The 18,190-nt window shown below is 35.6% G+C and overlaps 2 protein-coding genes across 3 annotated transcripts in view; both read left to right on the top strand.

Annotated features, from left to right (window-relative positions):
- Window positions 1–272: 272 nt before the first annotated feature.
- LOC141841200 (uncharacterized) lies at window positions 273–11,969 on the top strand. 2 transcript variants are annotated; one of them, XM_074729335.1, is made up of 18 exons: window positions 273–619; window positions 1,687–1,868; window positions 2,236–2,340; window positions 2,450–2,524; window positions 2,615–2,762; window positions 4,054–4,136; window positions 4,225–4,280; window positions 6,504–6,640; window positions 6,750–6,840; window positions 7,969–8,034; window positions 8,126–8,348; window positions 9,687–9,788; window positions 10,059–10,144; window positions 10,230–10,352; window positions 11,166–11,235; window positions 11,329–11,420; window positions 11,525–11,629; window positions 11,697–11,969. In XM_074729335.1, exons 1-18 carry the CDS (start codon window positions 294–296, stop codon window positions 11,811–11,813), a joined length of 2,187 nt encoding a protein of 728 aa, XP_074585436.1. In that variant the 5' UTR covers window positions 273–293; the 3' UTR covers window positions 11,814–11,969. The 2 variants fall into 2 exon arrangements, with proteins under 2 accessions (XP_074585436.1, XP_074585434.1); XM_074729333.1 differs by lacking the exon at window positions 273–619 and having other exon boundaries at window positions 1,692–1,868; window positions 2,233–2,340.
- Window positions 11,970–14,037: 2,068 nt separating this feature from the next.
- Window positions 14,038–18,190, top strand: part of LOC141837492 (uncharacterized) — a 5,098-nt gene continuing 945 nt past the window's right edge. Inside the window, exons 1-8 of the mRNA XM_074724878.1 lie at window positions 14,038–14,225; window positions 15,321–15,435; window positions 15,547–15,760; window positions 15,837–15,941; window positions 16,051–16,125; window positions 16,216–16,363; window positions 17,693–17,775; window positions 17,864–17,919. Of these exons, the coding sequence (XP_074580979.1) occupies window positions 14,038–14,225; window positions 15,321–15,435; window positions 15,547–15,760; window positions 15,837–15,941; window positions 16,051–16,125; window positions 16,216–16,363; window positions 17,693–17,775; window positions 17,864–17,919 (984 nt within the window). The remainder of the gene's footprint in view (window positions 14,226–15,320; window positions 15,436–15,546; window positions 15,761–15,836; window positions 15,942–16,050; window positions 16,126–16,215; window positions 16,364–17,692; window positions 17,776–17,863; window positions 17,920–18,190) is intronic.

Here is an 18,190-nt window from a genome sequence, read left to right as displayed (position 1 = left end):
ATACGCAAGGCTAGTTGCATCCAATATGTGTCAATTGCATCGTCGTCTACAGCGAAATACTAACCAACCCGCTACACGACTCGTAATGACTCCAAGACACTCGATATTCGATATTTTTAATGATGCAGATACATAAGGCTAGTTGCATTCTAAGTGTCAAGCATCGTCGTCTACAGCGAAATACTAACCAACCCATTATCCGACTCTAACGATAACGATCAAACGCCCCTCTGGATTTTATTGTGACCCGTCACCGTTTGAACGGGCTCCAACTTTATATCCCTAATCATCGCATGGCAGCGGTCGTCTCGACGGCTCTCTGTGCCACTCGGTACACTGCGCTGCTCTCCTCTTCTGCCCATCTTCGCTTCCTGTTCGCACCCGCCCGCGCGAGGCAACACCTGATCCGGCGCTCTCTACCTTTCACTGCCATGGCCGCTGCGTCGACCACGACTTCGTCCCTGCTCGACGCCGCCGAGAAGGTCACCGCGCCTTATGGCTCTTGGAAGTCCCCGATTACCGCCGATGTCGTCTCCATTTCTGGCAAGAAGCTCGGAGGCATGGCCGTCGCCGGGGACGGCCGGCTTGTTTGGATCGAGACTCGGCCCGACAGTGGAGGGTTTACCTGAATTTTGGGTCCGTGAAGCATTTCTAGTTTATCTTTAGCCGACTATCTTAATTTTTATTCTAAACCCTGTTGATGCCATATGGATATAATTGAAGATTCAATAGTCAACTAAGTGACTTGTAGTGTGGTCGCGCGATAAGGCTTAGATAAGGCAACACACTAGATAAGGCAACACACTAGAACTTAAGGGTGAAAAAAAAGTTTTGCTACAAATTCTTGCTACTTGACCTCACATTTACTGTTAATCACTAAAGACTGCTCTTTCTATAAGTTGTTTAAGAAAGTGGCATTTGGATTTATGATGGTTCCCCACTTTGCAATAAAGTGTTCATTTCCTGTGTATGGTTTGGAATAGCTGCAGAATTGACAACATACATTAGTATAGTTCCACAACCCATATGTGATTTTCAAACATTCTTCAAGGCTATTAAGGAGTCAAGAACTGGCTCTAGCGTGCTAGAAGAAGCCTTGCCTAACTGTATGCTAAGCTTTTGCAGTACTTGTTTGTTAGACTCAAGGAGGTAGGGACGGGCTAGTTACTTCTCAAATCAAGAAATTTGGTGATGATAGGATTTTGCACTGATATTAGCATGATGTAGCTTTGTTCAACAAGAATGGCTTGCCTCTCCAAAACTGCCAACAAATGGGAATGATATTAAGTTACAAGTCATAACAATGCCCAATACACATACATTGTCTTTATGTCTTCGTGTCCTCATCCCAACTACTTTTTCTTCATTAGCTTGCTTTGTGTATGGATAGTTGATGGTATCAAATTATTAATTTCATTTTAGGGTCTGTTTACCTTCTGTACCTATTTGATTGGATGAGTAAATACCGCTCATTATTGTGCAATTTTTAAAATTGAGTTAAGTTGCAATTGTTGAGTACCAACTATCAGTTTCCAAGTTGAGAATAATCTAAATTCAAAATCATCCCACCGATTGGATGCCTCTCTTTGCGTCATTGTTTCTTTTGATATTCAAGAAAACTCAAGTTAACATTGCAATTCCTCACATGTTTAGTCATTGGAACTACTAACTACATTATGCATTCAGGCGCGCTGTGCTCGTTAAGGAATCAGCAACGATGGAAGAAAAACCAATGGATATCATACCTCCAGAGTTTGGATCAAGGACATTGGCCCAAGAATATGGTGGCGGTGCTTTTGCTGTACTTGACGATACAGTTATTTTCTCAAACTACAAGGATCAACGGTTATACAAACTAACTATTGGAAGTATGACTATTACTCCTCTTTTTTGCCTTACTGATTCTTTTAGATGTTTCTCTGCTTTTGGTTTAAAGGCTTTTGACGGGAGGCATTTTCATGGATGGAAAACTAAGAACATGAACTTAAAAGTGATTATGTCAGTGTTTTGGTTTACTTGCTCCATAAAAGGATACAAAACTCCACATAGAGCAAACTGGGCAATTGTCTTTAGAGCTACCATGATTCATGTAAAACCTTTACCTTTTTCTGTATATATTGGTGCATCAATCAGAAAAAGGTTTCCTGCTTATCTGGTGCACTAATACTACTATATTTCTTTTTTATTTAAATAGTCTGCTAAACAATACAAGATATATCTGTTCACTTCTAGCAGGTTCTGCACCAATACCAATTACCCCTGACTATGGTGAAACTTTAGTCTGTTACGCTGATGGCAGTTATGATCCTCACTTCAACCGCTATCTTACTGTCGTGGAAGGTCTGTTACAGTCTAATTTAGAAACCCTTTTTGCTGGACATTTTGGTAGTCAAAATTTTGTTTTACAAATCAACTGTTTATCTTCTATTGATGCATGTTTTTGTTACAGATCACCGGAAAGGTAGCTTAAACAACCCCAGTACAATAATTGCTTCTATAGATCTGAATGCTATAGGTATTAATGGTAAGCCATTTTAATTTCGCTTCACTAGGCACTTGCTTACAGTGACAAAAATTCAAGCATTTTTTTTGTTTTCTGAATCATGTACTAAAGAACCAAAGGAACTGGTTGTTGGCAATGATTTCTATGCCTTTCCGCGGGTAGATCCAAATGGGAAGAGAATGGCATGGATAGAGTGGAGCCATCCTAACATGCCTTGGGACAAAGCTGAACTTTGGGTTGGGTATTTCTCTGAGAATGGGTGAGTATTGTGCTGGTTGTTATTATATTAGGCATATATACTTCTACTCTAGTTGCTTGGTGGACTTTGCAACTTTTGTACTTCTGTACTAGCATTTCCAGTAAAGAAGGAAAGAGTTACCCTGCTGGTATCTTTCTATCATGCTGGATGGGTACATTGATGCTGGGCAAAAAAGTGAAGAGAAATAGAATAGAAGTATAAGAAAAGCAAAGAGGAGATCAGAGAGAGGTGGAGAATAGATGGAAAAGAAGAGAGAATAAGAGATCTAAGAAAATAATTTCATTAATATCTCACTTCACAACCCAGGTTCACTTATATGGAGTTTGTCATGGTACCCTTGCCAATTATAGCATTGCATAGAGTTCAATGATGAGATAAGATTCATGTAACCAATTTTATATAGTTGGGCAAACATTGTCTATGTTGTGTATGGATACCCTCACTAATTGATTCATACATTAATTGCCATTGCAAAAAAATATATAAAAAGAACAAATTCTGAGAAAACATCTGAAAACGTTTGTACTCTGTATCACATGCCCTTGTGGTCATCAATTAGTCATCTTAGAGAATGATGCATTCTGATCTCACATGATAATGGGTCTGCATCAGTTTATTTATTCTGGTATTGCTCTTAGACATCTACTAATAAACATTGTACATGCTGAACCAGAGTTGCTTCATACTTGCATTATTCAATTATGTTATCAATTATTAAATAGTAAGCAACTCATCATCTTGCATGAGTTAGCATTACTGGTACCTCCCTATTATACAGTTCAATTCATATCATCATTTTCTAATTTACATGGAAATTCTTGGACAAACGTAACTTGCTTCATCTGTTGTTTTTCTTCGGATATTATTTATTTTCATGATTAACATAAAACTTTATCCATTCTGGGCTGACTTTGGTTACAGGAAATAGTTATGCTACTCAAGTTTATTATTAACTATTGTGTCTCTGAATCATCTTTAGAGCTTTCCAGGATATGTTATTTCAAAGTGGTATGAGAATAACGACCTTAATAGTGCATCCTTAGATTGTTATGTTTGGTTTGATCAGCAGAGAAATATTTCTAGCTTCTTAACACCAGCTTTTCTTATTTCATTTCTATACTTTGCTAATTTAAGGTAGACCTCTAGAGTTTCACCTTTGTTACATCAAGATGAAGGTAGCTTAGATTCTCTTCTCCTTTTCTTATTGATATGTAGCTTTAAACTCTTTGTTTGTTTTTAATATCTACTTTCAAATTATCCATATAATTTAGTGTGGGTCTTCGACTCACAGAGATCTGTCCAACCGTATATGTGTTGCTGGTGGTGATCCTACAATAGTTGAATCTCCAACTGAACCCAAATGGTCACCCAAAGGTATTTTTTTCTCTTTATGTGATGAAACATAGGATTTATCCTTGTCTCCATATTGTTTATATTTGTTTTTTTTTGTGTAATTCTGCAGGGGAGTTGTTCTTCATTACTGATCGGGGAAGCGGTTTCTGGAACTTATATAGATGGGTAAAGTTGGCTCTAGCTTTATGTTTTGGAGTTTTAGTAGTACACCTCTTGGCAAAATAATGTACTATAAAGTACAAAGTTGGCTATATATAGGAAAGCTAAAGCCTAAAGTATCCTTTAAATTTTATAGGTTTGCTTCTGTAGAACTTCAGTGCTATATTATTTATCATTTAAAAAAAAAATTAGGGACCTAGTTGTAAATTTGATTTTTTGATGGCTCATTTACAAATGAGAAATGATACTTACCATGAAATGGTAGCATGAAATTGTAGCATGACACTCACAATTACATGCAGTGGGTCCCACTGCATGTCAGTGGGACCCACTACCAATGTGAGTGTCATGCTATGATTTCATGCTACGATTTCATGTTGTGTATCACTACTCTTTAAAGGGCAGGCCGGTGCACGAAGCTCCCGCCATGCGGGGTCCAGGGAAAGGATCCATTGTACGCAGCCTTACCTTGCCTTTGGCAAGAGGCTGTTTCCAGGATTTGAACCCGTGACCTCTAGGTCACATGGCAGCAACCTTACCATTGCGCCAAGGCTCCCCTTCTATCACCACTCTTTACAAATTGCTATTTAATTTACTAATCTAATCCTCCTTCCCAATGCTTGTTCGATCTTCTTCCTCATGAAGCAGCGCAACCGCTCTCTCTATTTGTCTTCTTCACTATAGCAACAATGCCCGAGGTGGTCGTATATGATCATTGTTGCCACATGCTGGATTGCCACATGTGACCATCTCCTCCTTCCCTCAGGAATATTCTTCCCTCACATTCTTGGGTGATCCAATTTCTTCTGTATTGGTGAGTTGTCATAATTGAACCTTTCTCTTTTTTCCCTTGTCAATTTGGTGAATCCTTATAGATTCACTAGTTAGGGGAGTTTTGAGTTTTCAAGGTGAGTTGGTACAATCTTAGTCCTTGTTCATCTGAGTGTTTTACTTGCTTGTATTACATTCATAATTCAATATATATAAAAATGATTATTACATGATAACTATGATAATGTTTTCAAAAAAGGGATTATTACACATGTTGCTTAATTGTAAAAAGGAAAAAAAGAGGAGGGTTTGATTATGACAACTCATCCGCTGCGACAAAATTTGATCACAGGGTGAAGGAATGCGAGGGAAGAGGGAACAATGTTGTAGGATTTCACATGTCTTAGTTGGAGACGATGACCTAGGTGGCAGTTGAGTGTCTGGCAATGGTGATAGTATATGACCACCTCAAGCATTGTTTCTATGATGATGAGGTGCATGGAGGAGGAGGCCTTGAGTGCAAACAGAGGAGGAAAGTTTGAAAAGGTTTGGGATTTGTCATGAGGAAGAAAAGGGTGGTGATGGCGCTGCTTCATTAGGAAGAAGATAGAACATGGATTGGGGAGGAGGATTAGGTTGGGGCATTCTTAAGTTTTTAAAATTTAAAACTAGGTTCCTAATTGTTTCTAAAAAATGATAAATAATTTAACATTCTCTTACCATGTTGATCCCTTTCAACTTGGTTGGGCAATTCAATATACGACAAGTTAGAAACTTTGTAGTTTTCTGTTAAATGACATGAAGTTATGATTTATCTCTATCTCTTTTTATCCCCTTTTGTCAGAGTTAAAAGAAATGAATTGTGCGAATAGGAGAACTAATTTCAGTTCCATTAAGGGATGACATGTAGCATTCATGGCCCTCCTTTTTTCTCAATGAAAAATTTGATGTGAGGTTTCCTTAATAAAATATTTGATGGGGAGACAATTTTAAGCGATAATGTGAGAGATTGTTCTTCTTTAAGATTTAGATGTCTAGTGAAAGATACCTTACTGACCTCTTCAAACTTTGAGCTAAAGACAAAATTATGTTTGGTGGATGTAAGGTGTATGATGATATGGAAGATAGTAAGCGATCATCTGAAAAGAACCAGCACTGTGCTTTTCCTTTTCCCTCTCTTTCTTTTCCTTTAGTTAATGGTGATACCCTTTTTTTCCTTTTTTGAAAGATTATGATTAAATTTCAGGATGACCCTATAAGATAGTTCTAAAAATCACCTCATTATGCTTCATTTACTCGATCACTTTGCTGTGCCCATAAATTCATGCTTTAAATTCTAAGAAGCAAATTATTTGAGCATGCTAATCTGTAGACTAATATTTTTTTCACTTCTTTTTTTTCCCATTTGATGTTCTCTTTTGTTATTGATTATCCTTTCATTGCATCTTTGTGTCACAGGACGAAAAGAAAAATGAAGTGGTAGCTATTTATTCGTTGGATGCTGAATTTACCAAGCCACTATGGGTATATGGCATCAGCTCATATGATTTTGTTTGTAAAGATGGGGATAGTAGCAAAATTATCTGCACTTACAGGTTTCTAAGTTCATTTGTAAAAGTACACTCTACATTTATATTGACTTTTGGTACCTTTGGATATTTGTCTGTGCTTTTAATATGATCAGAATAACTTTCGGCTTTGCAGACAGAAAGGGAGATCATTCCTTGGAGTCTTGGATTATGTTACAAATTGGTTCTCATTGCTTGATATTCATCTTACTGATATTGGAAACTTAGTAAGTTTATACTTTTTTACCATTAATTATATGGTTCTCTTATGTTGTTGTTAGAATTAACATACTGTTTCCTTACCTGATGATTTGTTTCATGAAACTTTTGAAATTTGCATAAATTGATAATCAAATGCCCTTCTAACAAGAATGGTGAGCATTTACAACATGATATGCACTCCTCAAAATAATCTACAATTAATTTAGTTAGTACTAGTGTTCTAAATGGCGGTGGAGGCGACCGCTTAGGCAGGAGGCGGAAATCAACCACACCGCCTTAACTGTATTGCCTTTGGCTTAGGCAGTTCTTTAGGCGGTCAAAGATGAGACAAGACTGGTGAGACGGTTAAAGTTAACAAAATTTTAAAAATCCTAGATATATTAATACACTTTCTCTCTTTTCCAAAACATAAATAATTCCACCACTTCACCAAGTCACTCACAACCCACCTCCTTCCATTTGGAACCGTCCCCATCGCCGCCACACTGTTGTTGCTATCTATTGCCGCCACCGAGCCGGGTTCGAGACTTGGGAGTGGATGAAGTGCTACAACCAAGGAGTGCAAGGAACATCCCCATTAGAGATCTTGATGTGGATTTAGATACATCGGAGGAGGAGAATGAAGAAGATGTTGATTTTGAGTCCGATGCTGAGAGAATTATGGATGTAGTTGATGGTGCATGTGTAGATGATTTAGAAGATTAATTATGTTTAGTCTAGTCATTGTTGGCTTGTTGTTATGTTGGATTAAAACTTTGAATTTTAAACTTAGGTTTTTGGTAAAAGTAATGATATTACTGTTTTAATATTAATATAGTGATGAATCTTTATTAATTATCTTGTTGGTTGCATTTATATATTTATTTGTATCTTATATATATTGTATTGTATGAAATTTATTTATGCATAAACATCATTTAATTACATATATTATATAAAGAATGATGACTATTTATAATATTATATATAAAAAATAGTAAAAAAAATTCAATCACTTAGGCCACCGAGGCAATAGGCTGTCACTAACCTCCCCGCCATCGCCTACCATCATTTACAACACTGGTTACTACTAAGGTACCAAGTTTTAACATATTTGTTTAGGTATCAAAGTTTGATACATTTGGTTTTAACAGGTCAGTTGTGGCTCTTGTTTATATGTTGAAGGGGCATCTGCAACCCATCCACCGTCGATCGTCAAGGTTTGACAATGTGTCATTTAAATTTGTTAGCACATATGTGATCACACTTACACCAGGATTGGCTGCTCTCTACATGCTTTTACTTGATCAGGTGAATCTGGATGTGAACCAATCAAATGCAACAAAATCTTCAGTAATTTGGTCATCCTCCCCAGATGCAACAAAATATGATTCATACTTCAGCTCTCCTGAAGTTATTGAGTTTCCAACTGAGCATCCTGGTCAGAATGCTTATGCATACTTTTACCCTCCTTCAAGTCCCACCTACAAAGCATCCTTAGATGAAAAACCACCATTATTGCTTGAAAGCCATGGTTTGTACTTTAATTATTTCTTTTGTCTTTTTATATATGCACACACACACATATTCTTTTAAAATTCTACCCCTTAGCTTTGTACATTTTAGTCGCTATCTTTTTCACTTAAATATTGAGCTGGGAAATGCATTCTTTCTACAATGTGTTTGTCATTGGATTTCTGCAGACGTATAAGGTGTAATGGAGGCCTGAATAGGATCTGGATCTAGTAGGAGTTTAGTAGTCACGGCTAATAAACACAAAATGTACCTAATGTCAGCATTTTTTTTATACATGTAAATGAATGGTTGGATCGAAGAGGAGAATTTAGAGTCATATGTGATAGACCAATTTAGTTCCACATGATGATTTGTGGGCTAATGAAATTTTTTTTATGAGTTTGAATGAGTAAGTTGGGATTGAAACACTTTGGATATAGTTGATGGGTCAATTCTCATTCAAACGGGTTGTGACAATTATAAAAGTACTAATTCTAAGCATGATGAGATGTTAATGATCGCTCAAGTAATAGTTTAGCTACAATTACGTCTCACTTGCTATAAATTAGAGATGATTTAGGTTGTTAGTTTGACTTTGGGAACACTTAGATTTGTGGTGATACTCAAAAATAAAAAGAACAATGCTGCTGTTATTCAGGAGCAATTACATATAGCTCCAATAAATGATAAAAATGAGTGAAAACATCTTAGATGTTAGGATGATATAGATATATTCAAAAGTGATCAATGAATTATAGGTGGGAAAGTTGAATCAACTAGAACTGAAGATTTGAGATAAAAGAAGCAAAAGAAGAGTTAATATAATTGAAAATGACTTAGAATTTTGAATATTACTAATTATGCATCTTAACATATATACAATGGAGAGATGTGGTCCATGTAGCCAACACTAAAGGGTTCATGGTTGATCTTGTGATGTTGATGGCGATGATGATAAGAGTATCAAATTCATGTAATTTAGTGATTTTATACTTGATATGTTAAATTCATTTCATCCAGTGAGGTTATACTTTATCTCAGTGATGAATTTTCTGGATTATGTACCATTTGGATATCATAATCTCGTGCATGTTGCTTCTTAAATGTAAGATAGAGAATCCATAGGCCTATGATCCTGATGTGAGCTTATTGATGTGTTCACTTTGTAGTTTGTAATACATCATCATTGAAACAAGTAGGCCGAGTGTCAAAGTGCAATCCTTGTAGAATATCCTAAATTGACAAATAAGACTTTTATTTTCTTAAAATCTAGAGCTGAAATTTATCTGAGAAGATCTGATCTGAGTGTCTATTTTGATAAAAATTTGCAACATTTGGTCTCTTAACAATCTTGCAGGAGGACCCACAAGTGAAACAACTTCTGGACTGAATCTTCAAATCCAGTACTGGACTAGTCGAGGCTGGGCTGTTGTGGATGTCAACTATGGAGGAAGTGCTGGTTGTATATCTGAACTCTGTTTTTCTGTTATTGTGCTGAACTTCTTCTGAATGTTTTACTTAACTCTATTATTTTCTATTACCATAAATTAATGGGCGCTTACTGCTATGGCAGTTTTGGATTTTAGTAGCCAGTTATAATGGATTTTATCCCTTCAAAATTGCCACCTAAAATTTCATGGTGTCATTTTTTTTTTTTCAACTTTTGGTTTGCAAAATCCCAGTTGGTAAGGAATTTTCATTTTATTGATTAAACTAAATGACTTTATAGGTTATGGGAGAGAATACCGAGAGAGACTTCTAGGACAGTGGGGTATTGTTGATGTCAATGATTGTTGCAGCTGCGCAAAGTTTTTGGTATCTCTTTGGCTGCTGTTTCCTATATTAATTAAACATAACCACTTGATTTATAATCAAGGAAATGAATATCTTGGTTTTCAAGGTAGAAAGTGGGAAGGCAGATGGAGAACGACTTTGTGTAACTGGAGGATCAGCTGGCGGATTCACCACATTAGCTTCTCTTGCTTTTAGAGAGACGTTTAAAGCTGGTGGTTCTTGGTATGGGGTACGCACTATTCTATTTAGTTTTACTTTGGTCCAACGTGTCAGAGTCACAGGTAACCTTCTTAAGTTTAACGATATTGTTTTTTTTTTCCATTTATTTATTCCTATATTCTTGGCAAGAACCCTTATTTTTTTTCCAGATTTTAAAGCATGACTCCATTCTTTTATTAGTTTCATTTCTATTGTCAATTTATCATAATGAACTAATTTCCAATTCCCATGACCTTTTCGCCCAAATCTCCACCTGCAAGCTTTCAGCAAAAGGGATATGCGCATGTATTATCAATTATGAGCATCATTGTTCCACTGAGATTGCTGTTGCAGAATTGAACAATTACGTGTGTTACTATGAACTTTGGCCTTGAGCAAGCATGGTTTTATAACTAAATTCCGAACTAGTGGACCATTCTAGTTTCTTCTTATTGTACAGAACTTAAGGGGAAGCATTATAATATTGTGAACTATCAATTATATGTAGATCTTAGTTTAAATAAATAGAAGAAAAACTTGATATAGTGGTTACTGTTGTTGATTATTTGATTGACCAAACACTGCTTGCTTATTGATTCTCCAGCAAAATTCTTTCTACATGTCTCCGTACTCCCTAAACTACAGATGATTATGCTACAAGTTGCCTTGTGATTTTTGTTTGAATTTGCGGATTCCTATATGTTCTTTCTGGTAAATAGTGTTCTTTTTTTTTTTGAAAAAACAATATGTTATTTTAATCTTTTCTGACATGAGCTAATTATTCACAATTTTTGTGTTATATATCACGTCAACCAATATTCACTTTCTTGCTGTCGCTTTTAAGATAGCCGATTTGTCTCTGTTGAGGGCAGAAACTCACAAGTTTGAATCCCACTACGTTGAAAATCTTGTTGGTGAGTACATTTTATTGTATTAGATTGTCGAACACCTTTCTGACTGCAATGGACAATACGCGTACGGTTTAACCTTTATTCTGCTACACACAGGAGATGAGAAGGCTTTTCTCGAACGGTCTCCCATTAACCATGTTGATAAGTTTAACTGCCCAGTGATTTTGTTCCAAGGCTTAGATGATAAGGTATTAATTTAAACTTCCACTTTTATTAGCAATTCTGATTATTGGACTTTAAGGACACATCCATGGCCCCTCAAATCCTGACTACCTTCTGATTTTGTATGCAGGTTGTGCCACCTGATCAGGCTCGTATGATACACAAGGCTCTCAAGGACAAGGGCTTGCCTGTAGCTTTAGTTGAATACGAAGGAGAACAGCATGGGTTCAGAAAGGTGATCCATGTAGACTTTGATTTCACTTTCAGGCTTTGAGTTGCTGATGCATTTATTTTTGCCACAGGCTGAGAACATCAAATTCACACTGGAACAACAGATGGTATTCTTTGCTCGTTTAGTTGGGCACTTCGAAGTTGCAGATCCTATCACTCCGATCAAAATTGATAACTTTGATGATTAGTATGTTAGCAGTAATTTTAAGTATATTATGTAAACGTCCATGGAGAAATTAACTGACCTCGAAAAGTTTGGGAAAATAAAATGCAATTTGATGTTCATGATGTAAAAGTGAGACGATTCAGAAATAACATGTTATGATGTGGTTATGAAGTGTAAACATGAACTTTTGTCTTGAGGATCGAGTAATTATTCTCCTTCTATTGTGGCAAAAGGTGAATGGTTACTTTAGCCGTCCTTCTAGGGTGATCCCATACATTTTGAAAGGTGAAAAAAATCACGGGATTTTTATTCTAATGCAGCGGTTCTTTTGCATGGGGAGGTCAGACATCTAGTGAGGCATTTGACATCCGTGGGGGTTGATCCCTATATCTCAATTATTCTCCTTCCATGATCCATAAAACAACAAACAGACTTAGGATTCCTTTTCATCAAATTTAGGATTGAGGAAGCTTCCAATTTTGTAGAAGTGGTTTTACGCATAGGATCAATCGTTTGTCGAAGGCTACTTGATATTTTTTAAATCCCTAATCATCCCATATCCCATAGCAGTGGTCGTTTAATGACTCTCTCATCACTCCATATTCTTTAAATCCCCAATCATCACATAACAATATTAATAGTCGTTTGTTCTTTGGGCCATTAAGTATTTTTTATATTGCTAATCATCGCATAGCAGTGGTGGTTTGACGACTCTCTAAGCTACTAGATATTCTTTATACGATATTTTACTGAACTGCACAAGTAGATTTTAGGACTTCTAATTTCGTATTCTCAAAATACTCTTCTTTCTTTTTAAGTCAATCAGTTAATTTCAGACGAAACTGACTAATATACTTTGAGAACTTCGAATCAAACCAAAATCAATAGATTCATGAAAGCTTAATGTATTTATGCTCTTGGATCTAAATTTGATAGTATATAAATTGAGAGCATATCTTCACATTTTTTACTTTATCCATTTAAAAATTTATTGGTCTAAATTTACACTAAATGATATTTTCAAAACGGTATTGATTTTGATTTAAAGTGATTTAGAGTTCTTTATGTCCATCAGTCATTTTCAAACAAAATTAGCTTATGGCCTACGCCATTTTAAAATTTAAAAGTTTGATATTTTTTGAATCAGGAAAGTCATAGAACTCATTGGTGGTGTTAATTAGTGAGTATCATTGTCCCATGCTTTATAATAAATTTGTGATAAATTTTATTAAATATTTATAAATTTAAAAATTCACTACTCCTAATTTACATCAAATTCATATTAGAAGACATAAATACATTAAGCAAACTTCTAAAAATATATTGATTTTGATTTGAAATGATTTAGAATTTTTAAATCTATCAGTCAGTTTCGAATAAAATTGATTGATGTTCGATCTATACCATTCGAAAATTTAATAGTTTGATATTTTTTAAACTAGGGAAGTCTTAGAAACCAATTGATGATGTTGATTAGTGAGTATCATTATCCAAGATTTTATAATGAATTTGTGATAAATTTTATCTAGCTTTTACAAGTTTAAAAATTTACTATCCTCAATTTACGTTGTCAAATTATATCCGAGGATATAAATACATTAAATAGACTTCCAAAAGTATATTAATTTTAGTTCAGAATTCTCATTTCGAATAAATTAATTGATAGATTTATATTATTTAAAATTTTAATTTTAATATTTTTTGAATAAGAAAAGTTTTAAAAATCTATTTGATGATATTTGTTAGTGAATTTACGATAAAATTTTAAAAATGTTTTCGAGTTTAAAAATGTAGTATATATTTTTAATTTATATCGTCGAATTCATATTAAAAATATAAATATATTAAAAAAATTAAAAAAAATATATATTAATTTTGATTTAAAATAATTCAAACATAAATATTTTAAAATACTACTGCCCCCGAAATGAGAAATTTGCGTGCGCGGCATTTTTAAATGCCACAGCAGCGTCCGTTTGACGGCTCTTAGGCCAGTCGGTATTCTTTATAGGCCTAATCGGTATTCGCATCGCATCGCATAGCAGCTGTAGTTCAACGGCTCTCTGGTCACTCGGTATTCTTTATATGCTTTCATGTGCCTGATCATCGCATAGCAGCGGTCGTTTACGGCTCTCTGTGCCACTCGGCATTCTGCGCTGCTCTCCTCCTCTGCCCATCTTCGCTTCCTGTTCGGACCCGCACGCACGAGGCAACACCTGATCCGGCGCTTTCTACCTTTCACTGCCATGGCCGCTGCGTCGACCACGACGTCGTCCTTTCCCGACGCCGCCGAGAAGGTTACCGCGCCTTATGGCTCTTGGAAGTCCCCGATTACCGCCGACGTCGTCTCCAGTTCTTGCAAGGAGCTCGGAGGCATGGCCGTCGCTGGAGATGGCCGGCTTGTTTGGATCGAGAGTCGGCCCGACGAAGGAGGGTCAGTGGAGGGTTTGCCTTTCGATTTGCTATCATTTTGTCATGATTCGAGATCGTGTGAAGCATTTCTAGTTTATCTTTAGCCTAGGGTTTAATTTGTGTTCTAAACCCTGTTATGCCATACGGAGATAATTGAAGATTCAATAGTCAACTAGGTGACTTGTGGTGTGGTCGCACAATAAGGCCTGGATAAGGCAACACGCTAGAACTCTAAGGGTGAAAATTTATTTTTGCTACAAATGCTTGCTGCTTGACCTTCCATATGCTGTGAATCACTAAAGACTGCTCTTTTTATAAATTGTTTAAGAAAGTGGCAGTTGGATTTGTGATGGTTCTCCACTTTGTAAAAAAGTGTTCATTTCCTGTGTATGGTTTGGATGGAAAGCTGCAGAATCAGCAACATACATTAGTCTAGTTCCACAACCTAGATGTGATTTTCAAACATTCTTAAGGCTATTAAGGAGTCGAGAACTGACTTTAGTGTGCTAGAAGCAGCCTTGCCTAATTGTATGCTAAGCTTTTGCAGCACTTGTTTGTTAGACTCAAGGTGGTAGGGATAGGTTGGTTCCTTCTCAAATCAAGAAATTTGGCGATGATAGGATTTTGCACTGATATTGGCATGATGTAGCATTGTTCAACAAGAATAGTTTGGCGCTTGTGGCTCCAAAACTGCCAACAAATGGGAATGGTATTAAGTTACAAGTCATAACAATGCCCAATACACATACATTGCCTTTATGTCTTCATTTCCTCATCTCAACTGCTTTTTCTTCATTAACTTGCTTTGTGTATGAATACTTGATGTATCGTATTATTAATTTCTTTTCAGGGTCTGTTTACCTTCTGTACATATTTGATTGGATGAGTAAATACCACTCATTATTGTGTAATTTTTTAATTAAAGTTGCAATTGTTGAGTCCGAACTAGCAGTTTCCAAGTTGAGGACGATCTAAATTCAAAATCATCCCACCGATTGGATGCCTCTCTTTGCATCATTTTTTCTTATAAAATATATGATATTCTAGAAAACTCAAGTTAACATTGCAATTTCTCACATGTTTGTCATCTGAACTACTAACTACATTATGCATTCAGGCGCACTGTGCTTGTTAAGGAATCAGCAAGTATGGAAGAAAAACCAATGGATATCATACCTCCAGAGTTTGCACCAAGGACGTTGGCCCAAGTGTTTGGTGGCTGTGCTTTTGCTGTACTGAATGATACAGTTATTTTCTCAAACTTCAAGGATCAACGGTTATACAAATTAACTATTGGAAGTATGACTGTTACTCCTGTTTTTTTGCCTTGTTGGTTCTTTTAGATGTTTCTCTGCTTTTTGTTTAAAGGCAATTTCATGGATGAAAAAACTAAGAACATGAACTTAAAAGTGATTATGTCAGTGTTTTGGTTTACTTGCTCCATAAAAGGATACAAAACACCACATAGAACAAACTGGGCAATTGTCATTAGGGCTACCATGATTTGTGTAAAACCTTCACCTTTTTCTGTATGCATGGTGCATCAAGCAGAAAAAGGTTAATACTACTATATTTCTTATTTAATTTAATAGTCTGATAAACAGTACAAGATATATCTGTTCACTTCTAGCAGGTTCTGCACCAATACCAATTACCCCTGACTATGGTGGAACTTTAGTCTGTTATGCTGATGGCAGTTATGATCCTCACTTCAACCGCTATCTTACTGTCATGGAAGGTCTGTTACAGTCTAATTTAGAAACCTTTTTTGCTGGACATTTTGGTAGTCAAAATTTTGTTTTACAAATCAACTGTTTATCTTCTATTGATGCATGTTTTTGTTACAGATCACCGGAAAGGTAGCTTAAACAACCCCAGTACTATAATTGCCTCTATAGATCTGAATGCTATAGGTATTAATGGTAAGCCATTTTAATTTTGCTTCACTAGACACTTGCTTACAGTGACAAAAATTGAAGCACTTTTTTTGTTTTCTGAATCATGTACTAAAGAACCAAAGGAATTGGTTGTTGGCAATGATTTCTATGCCTTTCCGCGGGTAGATCCAAATGGGAAGAGAATGGCATGGATAGAGTGGAGCCATCCTAACATGCCTTGGGACAAAGCTGAACTTTGGGTTGGGTATTTCTCTGAAAATGGGTGAGTATTGTGCTGGTTGTTATTATATTAGGCATATATACTTCTACTCTAGATGCTTGGAAGGCTTTGCAACTTTTGTAGTTCTGAACTAGCATTTCCAGTAAAGTAGGAAAGAGTTGCCTTGCTGGTATCTTCCTATCATGCTAGATGGGTACGTTGATGCTGGGCAAAAAAGTGAAGAGAAATAGAATAGAGTATAAGGAAGCAAAGAGGGAGATCAGAGAGAGGTGGAGAATAGATGGAAAAAGAAGAGAGAATAAGAGATCTGTGAAAATAATTTCATTAATATCTCACTTCACAACCTAGGTTCACTTATATAGACTTTATACTCAAAAATAAAGGTAATAAATATGGAGTTTGTCATGACCCTTGCCAGTTATAGCATTGCATGGAGTTCAATGATGAGATAAGATTCATGTAGCCAATTTTATATAGTTGGGCAAACATTGTCTGTGTTGCGTATGGATACCCTCACCAATTAATTCATATATTAATTACCATAGCAAAAAAATATATAAAAAGAACAAATTATAAGAAAACAATCCAAAAACTCTTGTACTCTGCATCACATGCCCTTGTGGTCATCAATTAGTCATCCTAGAGAATGATGCACTCTGATCTTACATGATAATTGGTTTGCATCAGTTTATTTATTCTGGTATTACTCTTGGACATCCACTAATAAACATTGTACATGCTGAACCAGAGTCGCTTCATACTTGCAATATTCAATTATGTTATCATTTATTAAATAATCAACAACTTATCATCCATGCATGAATTAGCATTACTGGTACCCTTGAATTATACAGTTCAATTCATAATTTCATATCATCATTTTCTAATTTACATGGAAATTCTTGGACAAACCTAACTTGCTTCATCTGGTATTTTTCTTTGAATATTATTTATTTTCATGGTTAACATAAAACTATATCCATTCGGAGCAGACTTTTGTTACGGCAAATAGTTATGCTACTCTTGTTTATTATTAACTATTGTGAATTTGAATCATCTTTAGAGCTTTCCAGGACATGTTATTTCAAAATGGTGTGAGAATAATAACCTTAATAGTGCATACTTAGATTGTTATGTTTGGTTTGATCAACACAGAAATATTTCTAGCTTCTTAACACAAGCTTTTCTCATTTCATTTCTATACTTTGCTAATTTAAGGTAGACCTCTAGAGTTTCACCTTTGTTATATCAAGATAAAGGTAGCTTAGATTCTCTTCTTTTTTTCTTGTTGATATGTAGCTTTAAACTGTGTTTTTTTAAGATCTACTTTTGAATTATCCATATAATTTAGTGTGGGTCTTCAAACCACAGAGATTTGTCTAACCGGATATGTGTTGCTGGTGGCAATCCTATAATAGTTGAATCTCCAACTGAACCTAAATGGTCACCCAAAGGTATTTTTTTTGTATGTGATGAAACATAGGATTTATCCTTGTCTCCATATTGTTTATATTTCTTATTTTTTTTTGTGTAACTCTGTAGGGGAGTTGTTCTTCATTACTGATCGGGGAAGCGGTTTCTGGAACTTATACAGATGGGTAAAGTTGGCTCTAGCTTTACGTTTTGAAGTCTTAGTAGTACACCTCTTAGCAAAATAATGTACTGTAAAGTACAAAGTTGGCTGTGTATAGGAAGCTAAAGCCTAAAGTATCCTTTAAATTTTATAGGTTTGCATTTGTATAACTTTAGTGTTATATTATTTATCATTTAAAAAAAAATTGGGACTTAGTTGTAAATTTGATTTTTTGATGTCTCATTTACAAATTGATATTTAATTTCCTAATCTAATCCTCCTTCCCAACCCTTGTT

The sequence above is a fragment of the Curcuma longa genome, chromosome 11, assembly GCF_044706935.1.
Source record: "Curcuma longa cultivar G26 ecotype Majalengka, Jawa Barat chromosome 11, ITB_CL_G26_1.1, whole genome shotgun sequence".
Taxonomy (NCBI): Eukaryota; Viridiplantae; Streptophyta; class Magnoliopsida; order Zingiberales; family Zingiberaceae; genus Curcuma; species Curcuma longa.
The sequence above is the reverse complement of the archived record's forward strand: the minus strand, read 5'-3'. Positions and strand labels throughout refer to the sequence as shown.

Bases quoted from the DNA above. Each gene is read 5' to 3' on its own strand.
- LOC141841200 (XM_074729335.1), top strand. From the start codon at position 294: ATGGCAGCGGTCGTCTCGACGGCTCTCTGTGCCACTCGGTACACTGCG. The intron at 620-1,686 runs GTTTACCTGAAT...TTATGCATTCAG, and splicing joins ACTCGGCCCGACAGTGGAGG to GCGCGCTGTGCTCGTTAAGG. The intron at 1,869-2,235 runs GTATGACTATTA...CACTTCTAGCAG, and splicing joins ATACAAACTAACTATTGGAA to GTTCTGCACCAATACCAATT.